This window comes from Mus musculus, chromosome 16 (genome assembly GCF_000001635.26).
Source record: "Mus musculus strain C57BL/6J chromosome 16, GRCm38.p6 C57BL/6J".
Lineage (NCBI taxonomy): Eukaryota > Metazoa > Chordata > Mammalia > Rodentia > Muridae > Mus > Mus musculus.
The window spans coordinates 90,957,710-90,985,659 of record NC_000082.6 but is presented as its reverse complement, the minus strand read 5'-3'; the positions used below and the strand labels follow the sequence as shown (position 1 = coordinate 90,985,659).

The 27,950-nt window shown below is 40.0% G+C and overlaps 1 protein-coding gene across 34 annotated transcripts in view; it reads left to right on the top strand.

Annotated features, from left to right (window-relative positions):
• Synj1 (synaptojanin 1) overlaps nt 1-27,950 on the top strand; it is a 77,636-nt gene that overhangs the window by 28,068 nt on the left and 21,618 nt on the right. For 15 of the 34 annotated variants that reach the window (XR_876128.3, XM_011246081.3, XM_030248910.1 and 12 more), the window contains exons 7-21: nt 3,791-3,852; nt 4,615-4,711; nt 5,740-5,909; nt 6,890-6,971; nt 8,909-9,061; nt 11,585-11,750; nt 14,073-14,096; nt 16,286-16,477; nt 18,276-18,360; nt 21,015-21,155; nt 21,255-21,447; nt 21,684-21,842; nt 24,130-24,286; nt 24,983-25,100; nt 25,201-25,416. Coding sequence is in view for 33 of the 34 variants with exons in the window: in XM_011246081.3 (XP_011244383.1) it covers nt 3,791-3,852; nt 4,615-4,711; nt 5,740-5,909; nt 6,890-6,971; nt 8,909-9,061; nt 11,585-11,750; nt 14,073-14,096; nt 16,286-16,477; nt 18,276-18,360; nt 21,015-21,155; nt 21,255-21,447; nt 21,684-21,842; nt 24,130-24,286; nt 24,983-25,100; nt 25,201-25,416 (2,015 nt within the window). In the remaining variant the exon portion in view is untranslated. The other 19 variants (XM_017316840.2, XM_030248903.1, XM_017316836.2 and 16 more) reach the window with 5 other exon arrangements.

The following is a 27,950-nucleotide window of genomic DNA, read 5'->3' as shown; positions in this document are numbered from 1 at the left end:
GTGATCTAGGAGGCTGGGTCTCATAGGCCTGTGGTGTGTGTGATCTAGCAGGATGGGTCTCATAGGCCTGTGGTGTGTGTGATCTAGCAGGATGGGTCTCATAGGCCTGTGGTGTGTGTGATCTAGGAGGCTGGGTCTCATAGGCCTGTGGTATGTGTGATCTATCACGCTGGGTTCCAGGTAGGATTGAGCATGATACTGAAAACAAAGCCTTGCTTCCCCTGTAGAAGCTGGAGGCCTCGGGATTTTCCAGTGTTAGCCTACTTAAGGTATGCCAAGGACTAACAATGCAATGAATACTTGTTCTGTTTTGCTACAATTCTTAGTTATTGTCATGACTAGTCTGACTGGTGTGAGGCTTTTTGTTTGTTTTGGTTGGGTTTGCTTTGGAATTTGGTGGGTTTTTATTTTGTTTTGTTTTGTTGCTTTTGATTTTGAGGCAGGGTCTCACTGTAGTTCTGGCTGGCCTGGAGCCTCTGTATGTACCAAGCTGGCCTTGAACTCAAAGAGGTCACCTGCCTCTGCCTCCTGCGTGCTAGTTTTAAAGATGTGTGCCACCACATCCAGCCAGGTGTAGACTTTGTTTTAAGCGTGGAGCAGATTGCTGACACTCTTAGAAAAGTATCCCGGCCCAGCCTCACTTTTCTATGCTTTTTTTTTTTTTTTTTTTTTTTTTTTAAAGATTTATTTATTTATTATATGTAAGTACACTGTAGCTGTCTTCAGACACTCCAGAAGAGGGCGCCAGATCTTGTTAGGGATGGTTGTGAGCCACCATGTGGTTGCTGGGAATTGAACTCAGGACCTTCAGAAGAACAGTCGGGTGCTCTTATCTGTTGAGCCATCTCACCAGCCCCTTTTCTATGCTTTTGAGATCTTTGGAGAATGGTTGAGTACCAGCTTTAAGAATAGTCCGAAAGCCCCAGCCTGGTGCAAGGTGGATGCTTCTGTTTTGGGAGCAGTGGTTGGTTTGCAGGCCCTGCGTTGTACTGCTTCTCTGATACTTTCTCAGGAAGTTCTGAATCATAGTCTGTTTAGTAAAGTTGGATCCTGAGGAGCTACATGAAAGGAGTCCCCTGGATTGGACTTTGTTTCTTCCTTCTCCTGTAGTACGGTCTCACCTCACAGGGAGTCTTGCTGACTATTGTTCTCTGAAAACTTTCGTGTTGTCAGCCATGCATTTCTTTATAGAGACAGTGAATTTTGAGTCACTAAGATACTCTAAGAATTATCCTAAATTATGACCTAGCTGTACTGTTGTTGACTCATTGAGGAGGGATGCCTACTTCTGTTTTTCACAGTTATTTACTTTAGTAGTCTCTAAAATCAACTTTCCTTCAACGAATAAGAAAAGGTTGGTCTTTGCTTCTTCTTTTTTTTTTTATTGGTTTTTCGAGGCAGGGTTTCTCTGTGTAGCCCTGGCTGTCCTGGAACTCACTCTGTAGACCAGGCTGGCCTTGAACTCAGAAATCCACCTGCCTCTGCCTCCCGAGTGCTGGGATTAAAGGCCCAGCTTGGTCTTTGCTTTTACAAATGGTTCTTGCAATATAGGCCTGGCTGGTGTAGCACTCTGTAGCCCAGGCTGGCCTCAAATGCATGACAGTTATCCTGCCTTAGCCTCCTGAGAATGGACTCTTTCTGTGAATATATTTTGTACTAAAACATTTCCTCCATTGTTCTAAAAGAGTGGTAATTAAGGAATAAAAATACATTATTTATTTTTAAGAAAGTATAGAAATAGATATTGATTTTCAAAAGTAAAAAAACCATGCCAAGGATTAACTGTCCTGTGGAACAAAACTAGGCCTCTTGCTTTAGGAGTGCTGTAAATGGTCCTTCCGTGTTTCATGTATTCTCGGGAGGAGAATTTATTTTAGGGACTGACTTTGTTCGTTCGTTTATGGTGATGAGCTGTCTGGAGCTTGTGGCCATTTTGAGGCTGGGTTTACTGAACTGTGGAGGTGAGAAGCATAGCAGAGCTCGGTCTGTTTGTCAGACTCCGTAATGATATGGCAGAGCTCCTCCTCGGCCCCTTTTAACAAGTTGCTTTGTTCTTGTATTAGCAGAAAAGACTTCTGGAGAACGTTGATCCAGAAGTCTCAGATCAGAGGAAGGTTTGCACGTCAAGCTTTGGCATCTGTTATGGCTGTCTCCGTCTCTCCTCTGCCATCTCTGAGGTCTTTCTCAGTAACTCCTCTTGCCTGTGTGAAAACAGAAGTATAACCCATGTCAGGCAGATATTGCGATAGTCTCCATCTTGTTTCCTCCTCTAGCACATCATTTTTAATTCTGTAGCATGTGCTGTTCTGTTCTTGTGGTTATGTGGCCATGAGATTGGCCTGGAAAGTCTGAGTCTGCAGGAAGAAATCACATCCTTCTTTATATTTGGGGTGGGGGTGGGGGTAGGGTAGGAGACGTGTACATGCACGAAGGACTTGTGTCCACGCTCCCCTTCTCTGAGTCCACAGCTACAGGCACTTGTGAGCTACCAGACATGGGTGCTGCTTGAACTCAGGTCCTGTGGAAGAGCAATGCGTGCTCTTAACCACTGAGCCATCCTACCAGCTCTGGGAAGGACTGGCTTGGTTTGGTTTGTTCTTTAATGTGTTTAGAGATTTACTGAGCTGAGATAACTAGTCTTTACCATTATAGAGAAAAAGACATGTGCACATTGTTACTAATAGGCTACGTGGGAAAGTAGAAATTTTGGTCAGGAATGTAAATCTCTCATCTGAACCTTTTTTAAAAAAAATTACTTACATGGAACTTAAACAGAATATATATTTAAGTTTGAAATAAGGTAAATAATATGTATGAAAGCACTCAAAAATCTCTTCCTTCAAAAAATTGCTGTCAATGAGTATTTCCTAGTGGGTGTAGCTTGTTCTTTTTGCTTTTCTATTTCCTTTTTGTCATTTACGCATACATGACCACTATGAGGATCAAAGACATGTGCTTGTTATTTTTTTTAAACAGGGTCTCACTGTGTAGCCCTGGCCTGGATCCATGTAGACCAGTTTACTCTTGAATTTGATGGCATTCTTCCTATCTCTGAATCCCAAGAGCTGGAATTAATGGCGTACCACCATGCCCAGCTTCCTAGTTTTGTTTTTGTTTTTGTTTTTTGTTTTTTTTTTTTAAGATTTATTTATTTATATGTAAGTACACTGTAGCTGTCTTCAGACACTCCAGAAGAGGGAGTCAGATCTCTGTTACGGATGGTTGTGAGCCACCATGTGGTTGCTGGGATTTGAACTCCGGACCTTGGGAAGAGCAGTTGGGTACTCTTACCCACTGAGCCATCTCACCAGCCCCAGTTTTTTTTATGTCATGGAAATAAAAGTGAATTTTGCATGTTGGCTGTTTCACGTTATATATTTTTCTTTCTATCTTTGTTAGGTCTTATAAGATATAAAACAGAGAAAAACCTTCTCTGTTATATGCTAAGTTTAGATGGTTCACACAACAAATAATACTAAGCCAAGCTCTGATGTTACTTTTTAAATCTAAGTTTCTACAATTGGGCTTTTTGTTGTTGTTTCAGTCAGTGTAAAGCTGAGTGCTGGTGTTACAGCTGTGTGCCGGCACACCTGACCGTCATTCCTTTTCTGTGAGACTTCTCCTTACAACCCAGAACAGGGGACCCCTGAAGTCTACACAGATCACCCGAGTGCGGGCCAGGCCTCTCATGCACGGTGCTCACTAAATGGATTACTTGGATTGCAGGGGTGACACTTCTTTTGTCCTGATGGTGGTTTGGGTAATGACTGAGTCTTTTTCCTTGCCTTAGGTGGGATCCCATCGTGTTCGTATGTCAAGGGGATTTGAAGCCAATGCGCCTGCCTTTGACAGGTAGAACTGGTTATTTTTGTGTAGTACTATAGATGAGGTTCATGTTGTGTTTGCTTTGTGTGGCATTGATATCTATATCAGAAACTATTATTGCCTTTTCTTTGTTTTTTAATTGCTTTTTTTCCAGTATTACCTCATGAATACAGGGTTATATTAACCACACCACCTTGCACTAAAGTTTCTCTTGAGCATATATAAATATATTAATATTCATTTATAGATAGACACAGTGAGAAATTAACTCTTATTAATAACTAATTGTATTATTGCATGTATGAAATTCTCAATAAAAAATTTTAAAAGTGGGAGAATTATAACTATACTGTACTAAAATGAGTGCATAATGTCATCTCAGGAACAGAGAAATGTTAGCTTTTTTGGACCCTGATTGACTTCAGGTAACAGAAACTGTGGGAAGAAAAGCCACAGCTAAGGGATCCTTCAAGGGCTGGAGCTAGTCAGGGGGCCCTTCTGAATATCCCTGAAGCATGTGGTCATCAGAAGGGCCCAATGTGCTATGACCTGCCTTGTCTGTTGTTAGCTTCACAATGGAAAGTAAGCCAGAGGCTGGACGACTCCAGAGCACCAGGGGGTGAGAGTGTGGCATCCACAAGTCAGAGAGAAAATTGAACTTACTGAACTTTATAAATGCAGGTGTTTGAGAACATGTAGGATGGATTTGTATCACCAAGTTAGCAAATTTTATGAGTTTCTTGTATACTGGGAGAAGGCTATCTACTGTGTCCTGTCTTTTGTCACTAGGCATTTCCGAACACTTAAGGACTTATATGGTAAACAGATAGTAGTGAATCTGCTTGGGTCTAAGGAAGGCGAGCATATGCTGAGCAAGGCTTTCCAGGTGAGTGTGACCACTGTCGTCTGTCTCTTCTGCTCACCCAGAGTGGAACCCAGCAAAGTAATCAGACTCCCCTGTGTGCGAAGGGGCCTCCGAGGCACAACAAGTTAGGGCCCGTGATGCCTTTAGCTCTCTGAGGCCGTTAGAATGCAGTATAGGCAAAATAATTAATCAGTTTTGGATCGATGTAAATTTTGTTATGTAAGATACATAGAATAGCCAGAAAACATTTTCTGAGGTTTAAATTAGGAGTCTAGTTAAGTGGAAAAATAACCCAATTAACTATTTTTTAAGATTATGAGGAAATTATTGTTTTGTTTTGTGTCTTATAACTTTTTTTTTAACTTGGTTTTTCGAGACAGCATTTCTCTGTGTAGCCCTGGCTGTCCTGGAACTCACTCTGTAGACCAGGCTGGCTTTGAACTCAGAAATCCGCCTGCCTCTGCCTCCCAAGTCCTGGGACTAAAGACATGTGCCACCGTGCCCGGCGAGGAAATTATTGTTTTGTTTTGTTGTTTTGTTTTGTTTTGTTTTGTTTTGAGGAAATTATTGTTAATTAAACATTGTGCTTTTGAGAGTCATGTTTTAAAGGTGAAGCTAATATACATAGTATTGAATGAGCGCATAAAAGATGAATTCTTTAATCTCTGGTTAGACTTTGTGTTAAAAATTAAGGTACTTTATTTTAGATTCTTAGAAGGCAAAAGTACTTACTAAATTTGTTCATAACAATAAAACACTGGTTATTAAAAACTATTTCATTTTCTAAGCCAACCTAAAATATTAACTAGGTTCCCTGAATTAATTTTGCCACTCAGTCTCTCTGGGATAGTGTATGTGTTTTAGAAAATAAATGCCATTAAGTATCAAAAAATGTTCCTTTTGCTGCCAGTGTCAGTGAGAGTTTTTTGGGGGTTAGTAAAATTTCAGAGAGCTTCCTACGCCACAGCTTGGAATGTAAGTGTGTGTCTGGGGCTGCAGCAGTAGGCCACAGCTAACACCTGTGTGAACATTTGCCGTTTTCCTTTCAGAGTCATTTAAAAGCCTCTGAACACGCTTCTGATATCCACATGGTGTCTTTTGACTATCATCAAATGGTTAAAGGAGGAAAGGCAGAAAAACTACACAGTATTCTCAAACCACAAGTCCAGAAGTTTCTAGATTATGGATTTTTTTATTTCGATGGCAGTGAAGTTCAAAGGTTTGACGGTTCTATTCTTCTCTTTAAATTGGAACTTTGGTATAAAATTATTGTTAACATTGAACTTTTAATTTTTCTTTTTTATGTTGTAGTTTATAATTTCACAGTATTTTTAGTACTTTATGTTAAGCTTAGAGTTTTTTTCCTCCATATTTCAGCAAATAATCATAATAAGTTCCATCATCTAGAAATAGTGTGGGGCAGCAGTGTGGGTGTCTTTATTGTAACAAATAGGGTCTATGATGGTGCCTTCCACATCTGTGGAAACTGAGGCATGGGCTTGAGCTGCTCCGGGTCACGTGTCTGGGAAGCATTAGAGCTGCTGTTCACCTGGCTTCCAACTTCATGCTGTTAGGAAAGCTGAAGTTTCAATCATTCTTGACTCTAGAAATGACCATTACATGTAAATAAAGGGAAATGTTTACCTATTGTCTGCATTGCTGTAACTTATATCCTTAGCTTTTGCATATGGAATAAGAAAATTGTTGAAAGGTTTTAAAGTTCAGATTTTAGATTGAAGTAAACTTATAAACAAAGATCAAAGTCATTGGCTTTTTTCAATTTGTGTTTTTATGTTATAGCGGCTTTATAGGGCAGTCAGTAGAAGAGTTCTTGTTTGTTTGTTTGTTTGTTTGTTTGTTTAAAAAAACCATTCCCAAAATATTTGTTATTTTTGTGGAAAGAGCAGTAGGATTATAAACCCGAATGTATGTTTATCTTCTAACTTCAGGCTTAGTTAAAATAAATGTGTGGTAGATATGTAATGAAAAGCATGTGGTAAAACATTAGCATGTAGATGCTAGGTGTGTGTAGATGCTAACTGTTTCATATTTTTATGGTTATTTTTTGCCTGAAAATGGTGATGGTATAAAGTAGGAAGTAGAAGGGCACCTAAACTTAGTCCTCTCTGTCGCTGCCGGTTTGTTTATGCTTTATTCGTGTTGTAAACTAGCCATGTAACTTTATTGAAATTGTTGCAGGTGCCAGAGTGGTACAGTTCGAACAAACTGCTTGGATTGTCTGGATAGAACAAATAGTGTGCAGGCATTCCTTGGCTTAGAGGTAAAGATCACTGCCTGTGCCGTGTGTATCCCGAGTGCTCCTGTAAAGCCTGTGTTTCTCAGCTGATTAAAGTCATGAAGCAGGGCCTTCTTTTCTTATTCACCTTTAGTTTTACTTCTTGCCTTTCTCTGCGGCCCCACCCCAGCTCTCAGACACCTTGAGATTTAGCTGTTCCTTTCATCTACTCTGAAAGCTGAGGCTATGTCCTTCTATTCTTCCTTAGCATGCCTTTAGACAGACAGACAGATGCCTGCATGTATATTGGAGTGATCATTGGTTTTTTATTTTTATTTCGGCCTGTCTCTTGAAACAGTATGCATGGATTTTAACTTTATCTGAAGTTTTCAAGATTTTAATTTAGGATTTTAAAATCCATTTTTACATGTGTATTTCTATAGAGTTTTATTTTGATAGTTTGTAACTCAACTCAAGGGGCATTGTTTATGTTTATTTTACTGTTTACTCACCATGTGTCTAGTGAAGGCAGAGGCTCAGCCAGTGAGTATTTAAACTGGAGAAGCAGTGAGCTGCCAGCTCTTCCCTGTCCTGTAAGTCAGCCATGGGGTGCTGCTGGTGCACTCTCTTTGCGTTAGGAAGGACGTAGTTTTCAAGAAGTATAGAGGCAGAAATAGAAAGGAACTGATTTTTCTTCTCTGGTTAATGATCTTAATTTGTCCAGAGAATTAGTTAATTGATTATAGAAACTTAGCTTCTGCCTCAAAAATGAAAATCCAGTTGTATAAAGTTCTCAGTGGCAGAGATATATTTTATGTAAGTAAATAAATTTTACTGTTTTGACTTTTTTTTGAAACCTATCATTGACATTTTTTATGACATATGAGATGTGAGAGAAGGCAGGTTGTCGTTAGATAAATTCAAATGGCTCAGTTTGATTGAGGCCCTGGCTTTCAGTGGCTCGCTGTATTTACAGGATCTGCACACGGTTATTGGAGTTCTTAACTGACCAATGTTCATTTCCAGTCTGTCTTAGTTGACTTTTACTATCGAAAGTGTGATGTGAGAGTGTGCCCCTCTGTCGGTCGCATTCGGTTAACCAGTTACAAAACTTATTGCTAAACTAGAGTTATACAGACTAATAGTAAAGTGAAATTTGCTTTTCCTACTCCTTAAAGATTGAAAGATTTAACCAATAAAGGGGACCCGTGGCCTATTTTATGTCCCATGTAAACACAGAATAATTCTAGCATCAGCCTCAGGAATACAATGAGCCAATTGAGGGGCCTTACTATATTTTTAATTCTTTTGTAAGTATAGTTACCACACCTAACAGAAAAGAAGAAAATGTAAGTAGGAGCTTAGCAAAAGAGCAAGAATAGCTAACTGCTGGAGTTAGTAAGGGGAGCAGGCATTGCATCCATGCTGCTGGAGTGATCAGTAGTGTGTACAGTGCTTACATTGTCACCTGCAGTGGAGGGTTTGTCCCCCAAAGGCCCTTGAAATGTGCACTTGGTTCCCACAGTATGGCACTCAGGGGCAGCTTGCTGCTTCTATTGCTCATGTGACCTTAATTACCCAAGCTTCAAGAACAAAGTACAAAATGAAAACCTAGTATTTACATTTATGTAAACTATATTTAGGTACATATTTTTGCTGTCCTTTATAGATTAGTTTTGACTTAGAGCAAGGTAAACTGGGATGGATGGCTATAAGATAATTGGACGGAACATTACTTCTTTTATTTCCAAATCCGTGTCCTCTTTTGAATCTCCTGAAATACCCATTTCACCTTAAAAAAAAACACTACAAGTTTTAACCTTAAAAAATTGAAGTGGTAATAAACATAGCCCAATGAAGTGTTAATACTTTCAGAGTTGTATATTTATAAATTTTAACTTTAATTCTAATAGTTGTAAAAACTTACATTACAACGAATATATTACTATATTTACCTTAAGAATCCTTGTCTGCTCTTTCAGATGCTCGCTAAGCAGCTGGAAGCTCTGGGCTTGGCTGAGAAGCCTCAGCTGGTGACCCGCTTCCAAGAAGTTTTCCGGTCCATGTGGTCTGTGAATGGCGACTCAATCAGTAAAATATATGCAGGCACCGGGGCCCTGGAAGGGAAGGCCAAGGTAGGGCCAGGGCTGTCGCTGACTCTCATCCCTCTTTTCTCTGTAGAACGCTCTGAAATGACTTTGTAAATAATAGTTTTTATATTAACAGGTGTCTTTTAGGATTGGTTCCCAATACTTTCATGTTCTGTTCGATACATGTCATAGATTCTGATGATTAATGAAACAGAGAATTCTTTAGGCTTCAGGGATCTGTATTTAAAGATAATCCACTATGTATGTACTTATATGGTTTAATATCGTCTACCTGTCTTACTTTTAAAATGGTTTATGCTCCTTTTGAATAAGATTTAAAAAAAAAACAACAGCAACATAGTCCTAATAGAGTCCTGTCCCATTTGTCTTTGTGTCCTACACTTGACACAGGGCCTCTATTTAGGAAGTGTGTCACAAACAGTGGGTGGACACACAGCCTATCACCAATTGATACAAACAGTGCAGTGAGCCTGGGATTCGTTGGGCTCAGTCAGTAACTTTTTACTCTGCTCTTCTTGTTTTCAACGGAAGCTACGCTGTGCAGTAAGGGTGGTGCGCGGAGTGGTGACGATTCTGAATCTCCTCAGGACTTGTAGCTGCTTGTATTATTTTCAGACTACTTTTCTCTTCCGTACTTGGCTCCTGTCGTGGGACTTGGGGCTGTATTTGGAATATGTTTTACGGTCTATGTACTTAAATCTTGTTTACCTCTTTAAGGAACCTTGGCCTTTGTTTAATTTTTTCTAAATCTCTTAATTCCTCCAATTATTTCTGGATAAAAGTGAGAACATTTAGCTAGGGAAGGTGGTGGTTCATCCCTATAATCTCAGCATTGGAGGAGTTGAGACAGGAGGATTGCCACAGGTTCAAACCAATCTCGGGTATTTAGAGAGTACCAGGTCTAGCAAGTTCCAGTTTAAAAAAGCAAACAAAACAAAACACTAGTCAACAAAAGGAGAAAGTGTTACTGTCTTAAATGGTCTCAGGAGCTGCAGCCCAGCAGCCCAGCAGCCCAGCAGCCCAGCAGCCTAGCAGCAGAGGTCCCTAGAGGATCACTCAGCATCTCAAGTCTTTTTTTTTTTTTTTTAAATTTATTTATTATATGTAAGTACACTATAGCTATCTTCGGACACTCCAGAAGAGGGCATCAGATCTTGTTACGGATGGTTGTGAGCCACCATGTGGTTGCTGGGATTTGAACTCAGGAACTTCAGAAGAGCAGTCAGTGCTCTTAACAGATAAGCAATCTCTACAGCTCGAATCTCAAGTCTTTGTGTTGAGTAGGCCTCCTCGGCTACAGGCTGGCCTCACCTGCAGGGCACCTCTCATCCCTCAGGAGTGCTTTGTAGAAGTCACACTCCCTAAATACTGCTGTCTGTAGAAAATCTGAAATTGCTTGACTTTCATTTACTCCTGTAAAGTAGCATAATTCTCGTTATTAAACTCTGACTCTCCAACTGTTGCTTCAAAATATTCTTTTATGTTCTTCTGCCTTTGGTTTCTGCTGTGACTAAGACAATATATGTACATAAGCTGCATATATTCAGTATACTTATCTAACATAATGTATAGATATGAAATCTTTATATATTCATATTAAATATACTAGTCTGAATTGAGCTTAAAATCTAACATCTGAACTGCTTTCTTTTCCTTTCTCTCGGCTCCTTTTGATTAATTGCCTGATAATGTGAATGGTGAGTGCTCTTTTTAAAATAACAACATTTTATTTATTTCATGACAAAAAATAATGATTTAATGCCATGTTACATTTAGTAGCATATAAAAATGGCTCTTTATTTTAAAAAGAAGCCTATAATTACTGTTATTTTTCAAAGGGATAAAAATTATACATTCCAAACCAAAGTTATTTTTGACAGTCAAAACTCTATAGTATCAAAATAAATATTGTCTGATAATATGGATAAGTGAAATACCTGTTCATTAAAGTTGTAATTAATCCTTTCACTATTGGAATAGGCATTTATTTTTGTGATTTGTATTTGTTTAGGCAACAAAATATCTCGAATATACAAACTAAAATTTATGTATCATATTTGAGATGTAACTACAAATTTATTTTTAACAAGACCTTTGGTTTTAGATTCAGTTCTGTCTTTAACTGCCATCAAATTATTGGGGTGCAATTTCACTTTTATACTTTCTGAGAACTTAGAAGGTTTGCTAGGAGCTGTAAGTTCAATCTACCATCCTTTGTTCCTGCTACCTTTTCCCACCTTACAGTTAAACATTAGGATGTAGAAAGGCATTTTCTTAATTCAAATAAACACAATGTGAAGTATTTACTGCTCAGTATGTTACTAGATGAAGTTATGGCATTTAGTTTATCATTTTCTTTGTGCAGACTGTAAGGGAACAGTTACATTTTAAAGCCTTTCTATGTAGTTACACATTTAAAAGATAATTAATTATTAGAACCTTTTTAATACTAGAATTTTATAAAAATCTATTTAAAATTGCAAATTACTCATTGAGCAAAATCAACAGTATTTTGAGCAAGGGCCTTGCTCCTTTCTCCTATGACAGGCTGGAAAGTTAAAAGATGGTGCGCGATCTGTCACCAGAACCATCCAGAATAACTTCTTCGACAGCTCCAAGCAGGAAGCCATTGATGTCCTGCTCCTGGGAAATACTCTCAACAGCGATTTAGCTGACAAAGCCCGAGCGCTTCTAACTACTGGAAGTTTGCGTGGTATGTGTACTTTATATTTTATTACTTCATTCATTTATTGCCTTTAAAAGTCTCCCAACAAAAGCAAATTTAAACTTATTTATATGAATAGTTTTTAGGCTGTAGTTTATTTAAGTAATTTTGGAAGGAATTTCTGTCCCAGTAATTTTTATGAAATAGGATTCTCTAATGAAGTTTTTCTCTTGTCAAATGTTAATACTGTGATACTTAGCCACAAACTGGCTGTTTTATTCTGAACACTATGTATACTTTCTTCTATAGATTATGTCTTGGGGACTATATAGCCTAAGTGCTGCTAGCCCTGAGGCAGGGCAGGATTCCATAGAGTATATATAGGGTAGCACTTTAAAGCATTCAATAATCCAGCTATACACCAGTGCTTCATTGAGAAAACCCTGTGTCTGTATTGGTTAATTTTTCATGAATACCACACCTTACTTTGGTTGTTATTGTTTGAATCCGCTTAAATCATAGTAATGATTGAAAGTAGTGTTTATTATTGGCCACTGACCTCTATTATCCATTTTAATATTTGACATAAATATATAGCTTTCAAAGTAACTTTTTCCCCCAACATAGCTTTTTACCTTTTTGTATGTCTTTTACTAAATGTCAAAAAAATAGCTTCATATTAATACATAAAAACAAGGTTTTGAGGAAACTAACAACAGTCATTGTACATGCACTGCATTGGACTTCCCTCTCACCAGCTTATTGAGGTAGAATTGACAAGCTCACGTAGACTCCTTCAGTTCCACTTTTCCCATTAGAACTTCAGAGCACTGTGGACTTCTTTTCCTGTTAGCTCCAAGCCTTCCAACACACGCTCTCCACACAGGACAATTCCTGTATCTGGTGGTCCCCTCTTGAGGCTGACCATACAGGTGATCACAGCATGTCAGGCGTCTCCTGACGCTGGGAAGGTTTTTCATGACAAGCAAGCATCTCAGGGATGTATAAGTAGTCTTGGGGGAGGGAAACCTACTCAAATTCTTTTTTTTAAAAAGAGTCTGATACTTACTACATCTTTGAACTTCAGACTTCTTCCTGGTTCCAGTAGAGACTGACTGATTTCTGTTTTGTCACCTCTTTGCACCCGTCCCTACTCTGATGTGGAGGCATTAATAAACAACAATGGAAAGTAAGTGTGTGAGGGGAGAGGAGAAAGAAGCAAGCGCTCAGGAGCTCCCCGAGCTGAGCTAAGCGGCAGGTGTCTAGTTCCCTGCGAATCTCACCATGTGTCCCGTGCCTCTCACGAGTGGTCAGCTCCACTGCCCTGCTTGTTCTGACACTGAACGAGGCAGCTCGTTCCAGTGTGGTTGATACATACATTAGGTGATAATGTGAACATGATGCCAGTTTTGCATGAGCTTTTGCGTGATTTTGCTGGCAAGCAACATTAGGCAAATGCAGAAAGCTACCCAGCAGATCCAGTATGGGTGCAGATTTATAAAACGTGCACAGCCATATGCACATACCTTACACATCTTGCCTTCTGCATTTCAACATGTCTTTTGAGCCATTCCCACCCACATCTGATGTCAACTTCCCATCCATTTTCTTATAGCCCTTTTGCTACTGTTCACAGTTGCTATGCCTTCTGATGCCCGTTTCTTCAAGCCACCTTCATATTTTTTTAAAGATGTAGTTAGTGCCTTACTATTATATAGTCATGCATTTCATAACCATTTAACATACATAGTACTATACTGTTGTTTAAATTAGGTTCCTGTCTTCTTTGGTGTGTCACTTTCCAAGTTTTTATGTGTGATACCCAACCCCATTTTCCCCATAAGCCTTTACATCCACAGGAATTTGCATAGTTTTACATAATGCAGTTGATGGTTTTAGAATGCACTTGTCTTGTTATAGCTGAACTGATAGCAACTATCAATTGGTGAGTCCCAGAGAAGAATATTAAAAGTTATGTGTTAAGACATATCTTTCCATATCTTTGGTGTCCTTCAGCCTCTTAGATTTTTACACTCATGCTCTCCTTTTCACACACACACACACACACACACGCACACACACATGCCCACACACACACCCACGCACCCACGAGCTTCTGAAAGAAGAGAACCTTCACTGTGTGAAGCAGTGGACATCAGTAAGTCAGGGTAGGATATCATCAGACACACGGGTTTGTATCAGCTATTGTTAGTTATTGTCTTTGCTGTTATAGCTTCAGAAAACAAATTCAAGTTGTCAACTTGAAAGAAATAATGCCATCTCAGGATGTTTTAAGGTAACACAATAAGTTTTAAATGTAACTTGTTGTTTTACTAATGATTCTTTGTTTTCTTCTTGATGCATCCATAGTTTCTGAACAGACATTACAGTCAGGTACAGTATAGAAAAATCAATGTATAAATAAAAACAACCTTTTCTTTATTTTTCTAAAGCTGATGTTAAACACACATAGGTGTAATTTCATCATATTACAGAATAAATTAATATTATTATTCTAAATAAAAATTTTAAGTTTGCAGGAATTAAATACTTTATTCAGGAAGAAATATACAGGATTCTTTCTCTTCCTGCATCACAGGCATATTCCAATGGGCGATAATTCAGTTAGATTAAATTCCCTTTCTATCTCCTTGCACATTCTCACTGTCAGACCTGACTCGTCACAGGCTGCAGGAAACGGTCTGCACAGGACTATTGCCTTGTCCAGATGCTGGCCGCGCTGCTTCCACCCACTCAGCCCTGCCCTGCACACAGGCTGCTGGCTCATCCCCTTGCTTTGCAGATGACTTGCTCTCTAGAGCTACAGACCTGCACTAAGACAAGATCTGAAGCCTTCTCGCTCTAAACAGCATCATGCTGCTCACCAAGTCAGAGCAGGTGCATGTTGGACTTAATATGGCTCCTCTTCTCCTTGCCTGTGATTTCATAGGAATTTCATCTCTTCATTCTCTGTGGTTTATGATCTTGCCTTTAAAAGTGAATCTGTAGCAAACAGGACAAAGAAAAAGTCTTGCCAGAAATTTAGCTGCAAGTCAACACCTTCTTTCCCCTCCCGAGGACATTTTGCCTGATCACCATTGTGACTCTTCTGACAAAGTGTTGCTGTTTTGTTTTGAATGAGAGTGAGGAGGGAGCAGGCGCCTGGCTGTGCACTGGGTTAGGTCCTGAGCACCATTTCTGTAAGGACCTAGCATTTAGACATCTGTGGTCTTAACAGACCCATTTCTTTAGACACATTAGGTGCCAATGTGTTGAGAAGAAACTACGATTATACTCTACCTTCTTATTGTATTTGTAAAATGATTTGACCTTATTAATTCAAACATGACAGCCTGGTTTGTGCACATGGCATCACTGTTTTGCTCAGTTCCTTAAGCTGCACAGTCACAGAATGGACATCATGATACTGAGTGGATTTTTAGTGCTGTTTTTCACAGTAACAGTGGCAATGACTTTAAAGTCCAATAATGTTTATAATAATAGAGAATGGTTTTCTGCTGGATGTTGTCAGCTTTAGTTAGTTGTACTGAAGACAAAGCAAATAATTTGCTTTTGTTTATACCCAGTCATCGCTATAGATAATCAAATCAAACAGGAAGAGGTTGAGAAATGTACGCATCTGCTCTTAAGTGACTGGAGATATGGTTATCCAAATTATCTTCAGTTCCCAGAGGCTCGGAAGTCAAAACTACTGTCATGAGACTAATGTGGTACTGACCTTTCCCAAGCCCAGTTCTCAGGACACTGCTAGTTCTCAATATCATAATAAAATAGTCAGGTGAGATTATTTGGCAAAATATGAAAGATTACATGAAACTAAGCAAGGGAGGACAGTGGGACCTGAAAGGCATAGAGCAGTTTTAAGCAGCTGATCAGAGAAGCCTTGTTGGAAGTAAAGAGCGGGAGAAGAAGGGAAGAGTGTTGCAGGGAGAGTTCCAGCTGCAGGCAGAAAGCTGTGTGATAGGAGCAGGCCTGACATGAGCCTGGCCTGTGGCTGAGTGCTGAGTGAACAGAGGGCTGAAGCTAAGGACAGAGAGACAGACCCCTGCAGGTGGAGACTTCATCTCAGCATCTCATCTTCTTCCCTAATGCTCATTTTTGTGAGGGAGCCATTGTTCATCAAGCTGCCTGTCAGTAATTTGAATTTTAAATGTTTTTTAAGTGCTTTCGTTTAGGGAGAAATAAAATTTATATTTTTACTAGCTTCTTAATAAAATTTTAAGTCAGTTGCTGTATTGCTAAAAAAAAAAATTAAGGCTTTTAAGTTGTACATATTATAAACCAGCATACCATTGAATCAGAAGTTCTTCCTGCATGCTGTATGTTGCTACAGTCACTCTGTAGCAGTTTTTATGTCCGATTTTAATTTCATTGATTCAGTGTGGTTAATGCCTCCGGCTGGGCTTGGCATTCAAGGCTGATCTCTCCCTTGTGCCTGTGCATGCCTTTTATTTGTGCTTGTGACAATAGTTGTATTTTCTAGATACCACCTGTTAATGAAAAAACACTCTTGCAAATGGTTTACTGCAGCTAACGTTCTCTTGCGTCTTGTTTTTGATTAGCATCTTCCAAAGTCTTAAAGAACATGTGTGAGAACTTCTACAAATACTCAAAGCCCAAGAAGATCCGAGTGTGTGTTGGCACCTGGAATGTGAACGGCGGGAAGCAGTTCCGCAGCATAGCGTTCAAGAACCAGACGCTCACAGACTGGCTTCTGGACGCTCCCAAGTTAGCCGGCATCCAGGAGTTTCAAGGTTAGCTTTTATGTCAGGGGTTAATTGAAGTCCTGACTGCAATGTGACACTTCACTAATTTAGAACAGAAACTCGGCTTTTTAAATTAGTTTGAAAGCCAACATTTCTCAGGTTAAGTCTGATAAAATCTTACCTCACTTTTTATTTGTAGACAATATGCTATTTATTTAGTTTAAAAAAAAAAAAAAAGCTGGGTGTGGTGGCGCACGCCTTTAATCCCAGCACTCGGGAGGCAGAGGCAGGTGGATTTCTGAGTTCGAGGCCAGCCTGGTCTACAAAGTGAGTTCCAGGACAGCCAGGGCTACACAGAGAAACCCTGTCTCAAAAAACCAAAAAAAAAAAAAAAAAAAGCAGTGGTAGAGGTGAGTATGGTCATTTACATCTGTAATCCCAGCACTCCAGAGACTGAGACAGGAGGATTGCTCTAATTTCTAGCCAAACCTAGGCTACACAGTAAAACTTTGATTTATAAAAGAAAAATAAAAGCAACAGAAAATTAAAAAAATTTTTTGGCCTATTGTGTCTGAGAAGAGTGGGATGGAGACGTCCTTGAAGGCAGCCATACACACAAGAGAGATGTCTTCTGGTTTGATTTAAATAAACATGACCCAAGGTTAGTTTGTAGTTGATCATTTGTACTTTATGATTTAAGCCCAGAATGTTCCATTTTCCAGGGCGGATCATGAGCAGTCTTAGAGGAATTGTGACAACTTGGTTGTAGAGGCCTGGAGAGAGAGCTCAGAGAGAAAAGGGCTTATTGTTCTTCTAGAACTCTGAGGTTTCATACCTGTGGCACACATAAGCCCTCAGGTACACACACACATGCACATGAGGACAACAGTACAAACCTTAGTTGTTCATTGTGGACACTCCGCCACAAAGATATTCACAGGAGATCTTTCCAACGTTATGAGAATAATTGAAGTTAGGAACTTAAGAATCCACTTAAAGTTCCTTTAAAAATACTCTGTTAATACCAATAGTACATATGAAGGTGCTGGGCGTAGAAAATTGTGCAAGATAAAAATTTTCCTTTTTTAATCCTTTTTAATTGATTGTATCTTAGCTTTTAGGATTTCTTTCAGATATTTTATGAAAATCTGGCTGTTTTTAGTTACAGTAATCCAAGTGGAAAAGAGAGATAATAATAGAATGATTAATAATAATAAAAACAGCATCATGGAGTTTTTTCCCACATGTTTAATTCTCATAGCAGATTCATTACGTTGAGGTTGTTATTCCAGTTTCATAGCTGAAGAGCCTAAAACACAGACAGGGCCCTGCAGCCAGTGTGGCAAAGGCAGGGTCTGAGTCCCGTCATGGCTCCCAGTGTTGTGTGTGTCATGTGTATCAGGAAAGCTTAGAGCCTTCCAGCTTCAGTTCCTGCTTCATCACGTGCTGTGTGATGCTGAGCAGATGCAGGGGTGACCCTTGCACTCAGTTCCCCCAGTAAGGATTCTCTGGTTCTCAACCATCTTCTCAGAATAATTCCTTTAATTCTGCAGATTTGATTCATTGTTACCTGTAAGAAATGACTATTTTTCTGTTGTTAGTAGTGCAAATTTTAACATTTGTTTTCAAATGATTTTATTTAGTTCTTCAGGATCTTCAAAATATCCTTAAACAGACTTACATTTACAGTAATATGGCTTCACTGATGAATTTTTACCTGCAGTATGAATTTCGTTAAATTCAAAACATAAAAGGATTTTATGTGCTCTGGGACTGTACTTTATTGGGTGAGGCTGCCATTTAACCAATGCTATATTTAAAGGTATTTTTGGATGCTTAATTGTAGATAAGAGAAGTAAGCCAACTGATATATTTGCAATTGGCTTTGAAGAAATGGTGGAGCTGAATGCTGGGAACATTGTGAATGCAAGGTAAGCTCGCTTGGTAACAGCAGTGAAAGATAGCTAAACGAGCTGTCACAGTGTTGGGATTGAGAAAATGTGTGGAAAGGTACTTTCTAAACTGCAAATAGTAGTTCTCAGTATTTTTGGTATGAGTCTTTTTCTAAACTTAAAGTACTGATATTAGAAATTAAGACTGAAAAATATAAACAATTATTTTAAAATAATCGGAACTGGCAAGATGGCTTTTCTCCAAACCTGATGACCTGAGTTTGACCCTAGAACCACTGCATAAAGGAGAAGGGGCAAGCATCTCTCCAGAGGTGACTGCTGACGCCAGCTGTGCACTGCAGTGCCCATGCCCGTGCCCGTGCCCATGCCCATGCCCAAAGCACAGCAACAGTAGAGAACCCATGCCCGCTCACATACATTTCCCCTTCTTCTTCCCTAGCGTGTCTAAATCAGACGTTTACTGGGAAGCATGGCAGTGTTTTACGGGTTTTACAAATCGCTTAATGTCTACATTAGGAAACCTGGATTCTTACATATACTTCATGCACTTCCATATTGTGCTGCAATGTTGTTATGAGTGAATTATGTGAAGAAGAAAAAAAGCAAATAAAATATAGTTGGAGACATCCTTTAGTGTCCTTTCTAAAAAATGCCTCCTTTGACTGGTGCTATATAATAACTGAACAAGTGGTAGAACCTCTTAAAGATTAGTTGAAAATGGAATCTAAAACCTTGTTAGTTTAACCTCTTAGAAAAAATAGACTTGTTTGTGTGCAGTGTTTGCCTTTGTGTATGTAAGCGAGCCACATACCGGTGCTGCCTACAGAGGTCAGAAGAGGGCATCAGATGCTCCTAAGTCTGGAGCTGCAGATGGCAGTGAGCCATCATGTGAGTGCTAGGGACTGCCTGTGCTCACTCTGGAAGAGTAGCCCATGCTTGGAACTGCTGAGCCACCTCCAACACCAATTAGTGAGCTTTTTGTGCTTTTGTTGTGCTAAAACCCATCGCTCATTTCCCATGGAGTGGTCTCATAACACTGTGTTTCGGTCATTTAGGAAGGTTCACTGAGTATGTAGATATTCCTAATTTTGACACATCTTTGGTGTGAATGTACTGTTTTGGTTGGTATCATCAATGGATATTTTATCAAAATCTTTAAATATTGGGAAGCATTCAAGATCACAGTAGCTAATACAAGTTTTATAAAAATTCTCACTTTTGTTTGAAAATACAGCTTTTGGGTCAGCAAGCTAGCTCAGCAGGTAAGGCTACTTGTCAGCAAGCCTGATGACCTAGTTTGATCACTAGAATCTACATGGTAAAGGGAAAGAGCCAGCTCCTACGGGCTGTCTTCTGAGCCCCTCCTTCCTCCCTCCCCTCCTCCCCCTCTGGATAGTTTACAGTTTAATTTGAATAGTTGCTATCAGTTCTTTATGAAGCTTAGTTATAATAGACTGAATATCTTACAGCTCTTAGTGAAGTAATAGATGTGTGCACTGACCATCGGTAGGTAGGTGATGTTGATTAGTATTGTTCCCTGAACAGCCGCGAGCAACTCTAGAAAGAATGGATTAGCCCCATTTTTCCAAAAGAAATAAAGTTGATCTTGTTTCTTAATATTAGGTGATATTAAGGGTTACTATTTGGTGATGATATTGTAGGTTTTGTAAAGATAAAAATGTCCATTATATTAAAGACATAAAAGTAATTATGAGTAAAATGGCATATGTCTTAGATTTGGCTAAAATATCTCAGGTTTATAAGAAGAAGGGAAGGAAAGAGATATTGAAGCTAAATATTAGTATGTGATGACTTACTTTACAGTTAACAAATTGTAGGCTTTTAAACTTTTTCCATAATTATTTAAAAGAAAAATTTCTTAAATTAAAAACAAATTAGTTTATAGGACAGGAGAGGTACTTAGCAGTTAAGATCTCTTGCTGCTCTTCCAGTGAACCAGAGTTCAGTTCCCAGCATCCCATAGGATGGCTCACAACAACCTGTAACTCTGTCTCCGGGATTTTTAATGCCTGTCTCTGGCCTCCTCGGGCACCTATACATACATAACATACATACATGACATAGGGTGGGGGAGGGAAACAGACAGACAGACAGAGTTTTAAAATAATAAAGTTGACTTCATAAAATAAGTGGGAGTGAGACAAGGTGATATGTAGAAGCCCATGTTTCTCATTAACCTAACAATACCTGACATTAAAGTGTGAAGTTTATCTGAGTTGCTCACCTCACGTCTCTTTCTAACTCATTTCCTATCTCTCTTGTTTTATTTCTTGGGGTTTTTAATTTTAGCATTATTTGTTTGGGTGCATGTGTGTATGAAGGCACACGTGTGCAATGGTGTGTATGTGGAGGTCAGAGGATAGCCCCAGGGGTCAGTTCTCTCCTTCCCCAAGAGTCATGGGGATTGAACTCGGGCTGTCAGGCTTGGCCATGGTACCTTTACATGGCGTGCCATCTCACTAAACCCGGATCTCCTCTTGAATAAGTTGTAAATACTGAAACACTGTGTTATTTTGGTTAAGGTGCACATTTTCTTTTTAACAGAAACAAAAAGCAGCTTGCATGAAAATGTTCTTTTTTTTAAGCAATCAGATGTATAAAGGGCGTGTAAAGCTTTCCTTAGGAGTCCCTCCCTCTGTAATACTTTGTAGCACAACCAACCAGAAGCTGTGGGCAGTGGAGCTGCAGAAGACCATCTCCAGGGACAACAAGTATGTCCTGCTGGCCTCGGAGCAGCTGGTGGGTGTCTGCCTGTTTGTCTTTATCAGACCACAGCACGCTCCTTTTATCAGGTCAGTGACAGACACCGTTCTGTCTCTTCTCATGCCATAACAAGAAAGGCCCTAGTGTGTGCGATGCCATCTCGTCCATTCATAACTTGTGCTTTGTAGGGATGTTGCAGTTGATACTGTGAAAACTGGCATGGGAGGTGCAACTGGAAACAAGGGCGCCGTTGCAATTCGGATGCTCTTCCACACCACCAGCCTTTGCTTCGTCTGCAGCCACTTTGCTGCAGGGCAGTCCCAAGTCAAAGAGAGAAATGAAGATTTTGTAGAAATAGCACGAAAACTGAGTTTCCCCATGGTAAGCTTCTGCTGATGGTTCTGTAAGACAAGCCTTTGCATTGCATTTCACTTTATCCTACATTTCCTGTCCGCAGTCGTGAAGACTTAGAGCAGTCCTTAGAGACACCAGCAGTGTTTGTGTGCCTCCGTCTGCTGTCTTGCTATTGTTGGGCTCAAGGCGCAGTGCTGATAGTGCAAGCCCTTGTGAGGCAGAGACACAGTGTGACGCACAGGCTGTCTGTCTCGTGTTTCCAGGGACGAATGCTCTTCTCCCATGACTATGTATTTTGGTGTGGTGATTTCAACTATCGAATTGACCTTCCGAATGAAGAGGTTAAAGAGCTCATAAGACAACAAAACTGGGATTCTCTGATCGCTGGGGATCAGCTCATCAACCAGAAAAATGCAGGACAGGTAACTGCTTCCTGAGATCACTGTCTTACAAAAGGGGCCCTTGGAGGGCTGGGGATGTGGCCCAGCAATTAAGTGCACTCACTGCTCTCACAGAAAGCCCAAGCTCAGTTCCCAGCACCCACACACTGGGCAGCTCACAACCACCTGTAACTCCAGGTCCACACTTAGGCATATAAAAAGATGCACAGAAATAAAAAGGAATGTAAGTTGTTTTTTCCTCTTAGGGAGAGGACGAGAGAGGGAGAAGGAGTGGAAGGAGTTTGAGGGGTCAGGGAGATGAGACTAGCGTTAAAGCACTTGCCTTGCAATGCTGAAGATCAGTTTGATCTTCAGAACCTACACAGCAAGCCCCAGGTAACACCCCAGCGCAGTGGCATGCAACTGCAATCCTTAGGCAGCTAGGAAGCAGACATGAGAACTGGTCAGTTGCCAGAAGGCTGTGAACCAGTCCAGCCTGGAGTAAAACTGCGGAATCAAGATAAATCCTGCCTCAGTGACATAGAAGGGAAAAAACAACTCCCAAAAGTTGTCCTCTGACCTCTACAGGTGTCCTGTGGCACATATATGCTCTCTTCACTCAATATACATATAAAATTATAAATATGCATACAATAAAGAAAAGTTGTAAAAGGAGGGTATGAATTTTGACAATTAAACATTTTCTTATTTCATTTTTGTATTTATTGTTTATACATACCTGTAGCTAAACATACAGAATTATTTTTTCTTGAAAGAATGAAAGAAAAGAAATAAAGGAAGGGGAAAAGAATGTTTTTAAAATGTTTATAATTCTTAGGAAGAAAATACGTTAGTGTGTCTGTAAGATGCACTATCAAACAGAAGGCCTATAATTGTGGGATGATAATAATGTGGACTCTCAGATTAAGTAGAAGGGCTGGGAGCCACTGGTACAGTAACTGGGGCCACCAAGCTTGAAGTCACCTCAGCGGCAGTTTCACCATCATGGATGTCAGCTGTTACTCCAGAGTGTGGTATCAGGCTAGATGAGTCCCCAGATCTCATACCATCTTCTACGATGGGGCAAGGCTGGTGCTGAGCCCAGGTCCTCATGCTTTTGAGCTGCAATCCCAGTCCCGCAGAGAGGTCTGGGTGTCTCATAGGCAGGGTGGTTTCTTTATTCATGCTTTTAAAGTTTCACTAATGGAAGAGTAAGTGGGAAAAGGTCACATTTTTCTACTGTGGGGTTTTTGGTTTTGGGTTTGTTTTTTTTTTTTAATTTTTGTTCTGTTCTGTTCTGTTAGAAATAGTTACTAGATAGACAGATATTTTGTATGAGATTATCCAGCACATAGCATAAAAATATAGGACTAGAGAGATGGCTCAGTCATTAAGGGTACTTGCTGCCCTATCTGAAGACCCTGGATCCAAAGCCCTACTCTGACCTCCACGGACACCAGCACACATGTGCAAAGGCAAACACAAATAAAGTACAACCGGCACCAGCAGGCTTGGCCTGCTCTCAGCTGTGGTCAAATGAGCTACTTGTAGTGTTAGCAGTCAGTGAAGAGATACGTAACTGCCAGAGTCCTGGGAATAAGACGGGGCGCTGAGCCCTAAATCATTCACCCGTATTAACCCCAGCGCCACCAAGGTTCAGGGAACATCTCAGATGATGAGGCAGAAAGTGTGTGTGGGTAACAGGATGAGCAGTGCCGAGACAGCACAGCTATGGCAGGCATGCACTCAGCCGCCAAAGTTGCCTGCACAGAACCTACAGAGGACCAAGCCAGCCAGAGTTGCAGAGGCTGGGTGACACCAGGCCCCATCCCTGTGGAGGAGCCGTTGCAGCTGAGAGTTACTGCAGGAGGGAGGACTTTTTTTTTTTTTTTTTTTTTTTTTTTTAAGATATGGCCACTGGTACACTGGTTCTCAACCTATAGGCCATGACCCACTGGGAGTCACATTAGGATTCATAGCAGTAGCAAAATTACAGTTCTGAAGTAGCAACCATAATTTCATAGTTGGGGGTCAGCCCATGAAGAACTGTATTAAAGGGTCACAGCATCAGGGAGGGTTAGAGCCGCTGCTATAGTGGATGTCCCCACACCTATGCACATGTGTACAGCACTAGTTGGGTTTAATGAGTTATCAAAAAGGAAGACACGATGCTGAGAGGGTGAGAGAGAGTTGAAGGGGCAATAGAGGTCATATGTGATCATGTTTCACTGCATGCATGAATTCCCAAAAATCAAGAAAAATTTAAAAGTTTAAATAAAAAAATAAACGTTTATGTGTTTTGAAAAAACTTTGTGTATGTTTATTTTAGATCTTTAGAGGATTCTTAGAGGGAAAAGTAACGTTTGCTCCAACCTATAAATATGACTTGTTTTCTGAAGACTATGACACCAGTGAGAAGTGTCGCACCCCTGCTTGGACAGACCGTGTCCTCTGGAGAAGGAGGAAGTGGCCTTTTGACAGATCAGGTTAGGAGTGGACTTTTTCATTTAGGTAAATTAATATACATTTTGTGAGGAGGAGGAAAGGAGCAATAAGTATTAAGCAACAAAAGCCTTTTATACAAAGGTTATCTAGCATAAAACAAACATTTTCAAAACATTTTATGCCCATATTTTTCAGTGATATAATTTTATGTAAAGTGAAGAAACATTTATTTTGTAAAATTTCTGATTGCAGTTCTGAAATTGTGGTTTTTGAATGACCACTTGGTCAGTCAATAGAACTTTTATGAAACATTATTTGGTCCCAGGCCTTTAAGTAATTTTAGAAGTAAGCAATATCTTAATTCTTCCCAAGTAAAGAATAAAATAACTTGACCAAATATATTTCTAGATTAAAGATGTCTAATACTAGCCGGGCGTGGTGGCACACGCCTTTAATCCCAGCACTTGGGAGGCAGAGGCAGGCAGATTTCTGAGTTCGAGGCCAGCCTGGTCTACAGAGTGAGTTCCAGGACAGCCAGGGCTATACATAGAAACCCTGTCTCGAAAAAAACCAAAAAAAAAAAAAAAAAAAAAAAAGATGTCTAATACTGGCTGCTTTCAGAGTTCTGTCATTCTAACCTCAGACTGCTGAAGGTTCCAGAAGGAAGTAGGCATGTACATGTGTCACCTGACCTGCCTGTTCTTCTCATGTGTCCTTTCTTGAATTTTCTATTGCAGCTGAAGATTTAGATCTCCTGAATGCTAGTTTCCAAGATGAAAGTAAAATTCTTTATACATGGACCCCTGGCACCTTGCTGCACTATGGAAGAGCCGAGCTGAAGACTTCTGACCATAGGTTTAAGCAACCTCAGTTTTTCTAATGATACTTGACGTTTGTTTGAAATAAATCACTTTAGAAACATGTCTAACGCATCTCCATTCCTCTGTGCCCTAAGGCCCGTCGTTGCCTTGATTGACATAGATATATTTGAAGTTGAAGCTGAAGAGAGACAAAAAATTTATAAAGAAGTTATTGCCGTCCAGGGCCCACCAGATGGCACAGTGCTGGTCTCAATCAAAAGTTCTGCACAAGAAAGTACTTTTTTTGATGATGCTTTGATTGATGAGCTTCTGCGGCAGTTTGCACACTTTGGTGAAGTTATACTCATAAGGTGAGTGAGGGCTTTGTGACCCAGAGTGCAGCAAAGTAGTACTTGCTACACTGAAAAGCCTGATCTAGTGACTGACTAGTCCATAAGTCTGATATTTCCAGACTAAAGACCCATATTTGGGTGTTATTCAAGAGCTCCTAGGTTTTTAAATTAAGTTCTCTGCTAAAAAAAACTTAAAATGGATAATGAACCTTACATGTACAATTGAAGACAAAGCTGTGTTTGAGTTCAGGAGTGACCTCTTCACGGTTCTTCTGTGGTGGAGCAATGTAGCAAGCTCTGTGTGAGAGGGAAGCTGTGCTTGGTCATTTTAGTGTTTTAAGGGGAGGAAAATAAAGGCTTGATGGTGCATACCAGTACTCTAGGATTCAAGAGGCAGGAGGACAATTACTTCAATGCCAGCGTGAACTGCATAGAGAGTATATAAACTGTCTTTAATAAGTAAATAACCTGGAGGGGCTTTTTTTATTCCCTAAGCTTAAGAAATCTGATGTTTATATTATAAATGTCATTGTAAATGATAAATGTTCAATTCCCAGACAGCTGAAGTGTGATGAGTAGGAGCCATCTCTTCCAGTCTTGGTCCCTGTGTTGACTTCCCCACCTGCTTTCTGCAGGACTGCATGCCTCTTGTCTTAGCACGATTTTCTCTCACATGTACAGCTGTTTTGGGAAATTGAATTTCATGTGTGTCTCTTCATTCCATAGGGAAAGGAGCACTACTTAATTCCTTTGTATGTTGTTCATTTGCTTCTTTGAGGATATTTTATTTGTATTCAGTAGGCAAAGCTCTATAAGACACGGTACTGTAGAAACTGTAGAAGAGTGAGAACTTAAAGACATAGCTCTGCTTATAATCTGTTTGGAAAAGTCATTGTAGTGGCTTCTTCTCCAGATCCATGGAATGGTGATCAGGTACTTTTCTGTAGGGTGGAATTTATGCCTGTGACATAGCAGAGCTTTTCAGGGAGCAGAGGAACAAATAAGATTAAAAAAAAAAAAAGACATTTTTTATTGGTACTTTGATTTTTTTCTTACCCCTCCCCCAATCTTTGAGAGCATTCTATTTTGAATCTTCAAAATCTTATAAAACCTGAGCCTAGGAGATGGCTCAGTGCACAAAGGCACTGCCTCAGTTCTGCACTTGGGACCCATGTGAAGGAGGAAGGAGAGAGCCGACTCCACGGAGTTGTCCTCTGACCTCCACATGCATGCACTGGCAGTAATGGATCCATTTGTTCCTAAAAGACTTAAGAACTAAGGCTTTAGAAAGTACACTGTAAAATCTCCCACATTTACAGATATCTGTAAGCCTTGCCAAGTAGAGAAATGTCAGAGCACCAGAAACATCTGTGATCCATGTGAGTGGGCAGCGAGCAGCTTCATGAACAAATGTAATCTACAGCCTTGAGCTAGAACACTCCACACTGTATAAGGGAGAGAGACAGGGGAAGGAGAAGGGACTCACACTGTGTATACAAGAGACAGGGAAGGAGAATAGACTCACTGGGGTCTTCCTAATTCAGACTTGAAGCTAAAAGCTTTCCTCAGAATATTGTCAACATTAGAGAGAATATTGATAAGAAAATCCTCTGTACCTGTGATAGAAAGCCATAAGTGTCAAGACAGTTAGGGTACTCTGTCTGTCACACCAATGGTACCAAGGTGACAAACAAAAGCACATGCTAACAAGAGAGTGGGTGTGTGGTGCACAGCTCACAGCAGCCTTAACTAGGGAGCCCTCTACAGCAGCCATTGGGCAGCGCTTTGGTAAGAACACTATCCCTGTGTATTTGGAATGACAACATTCCTGGAACTTAAGAGCTTCAAGCCAGAGAAGCTGCGGCAGTTGTCTTGGTCATGTCTGAGGCATTGTGAGATGTAGTCTGTGTGCACTTGATTTCAGAAGAAGAACATAGTTTGGCACACTTCTATTTGGGTCTTTTTTTAACCCTTAAAATCCATAATCTTTTAGAATGTGAGCATGAGAAAGGTTTTCTCCATATCATTGGGAAAATTCAGTTTGCAGAATTGCTTCTGTAAATCAGATGGATAACATTGTTTTATTTTTGTTATAAATATATATATATATTCAGTGACTTCAAATTATGTCCTTTGTTTCATTTTCTCCCTTTCTGAAGGGTGTAGGGGGTGTCTCATTTCCAGAGTATAAACTTGGAATTGTAGCAAAGACTCAGAGAGGAAGAAATGCCTGTGCAGACAGACACCTGCAGCTCCTTGTGACCAGTTAGTTGGGTTATTTGGGGATTCCTTCTCATTAATATTATCTATTAATAATATCTGTAATCTTTCTTAATCAGAGGAAATGGCTTTCAGGAAAGTCACTGAAACACTGGAAATGCATAGTTCTGGCTGCATTGGGTCAGAGTAAAGGAAGCAGGATGGAAGTGCTGTGTGCAGAGAGCAGCCTCCTCTGAGAGCCAGCCCGCTGGCCACCGGTTTCTCTTTTTGGCCCCAGCTGTTCATTCACAACCAGTGGCTGGAGATTAAGCGAGTTATGTCTGAGAAGTTAA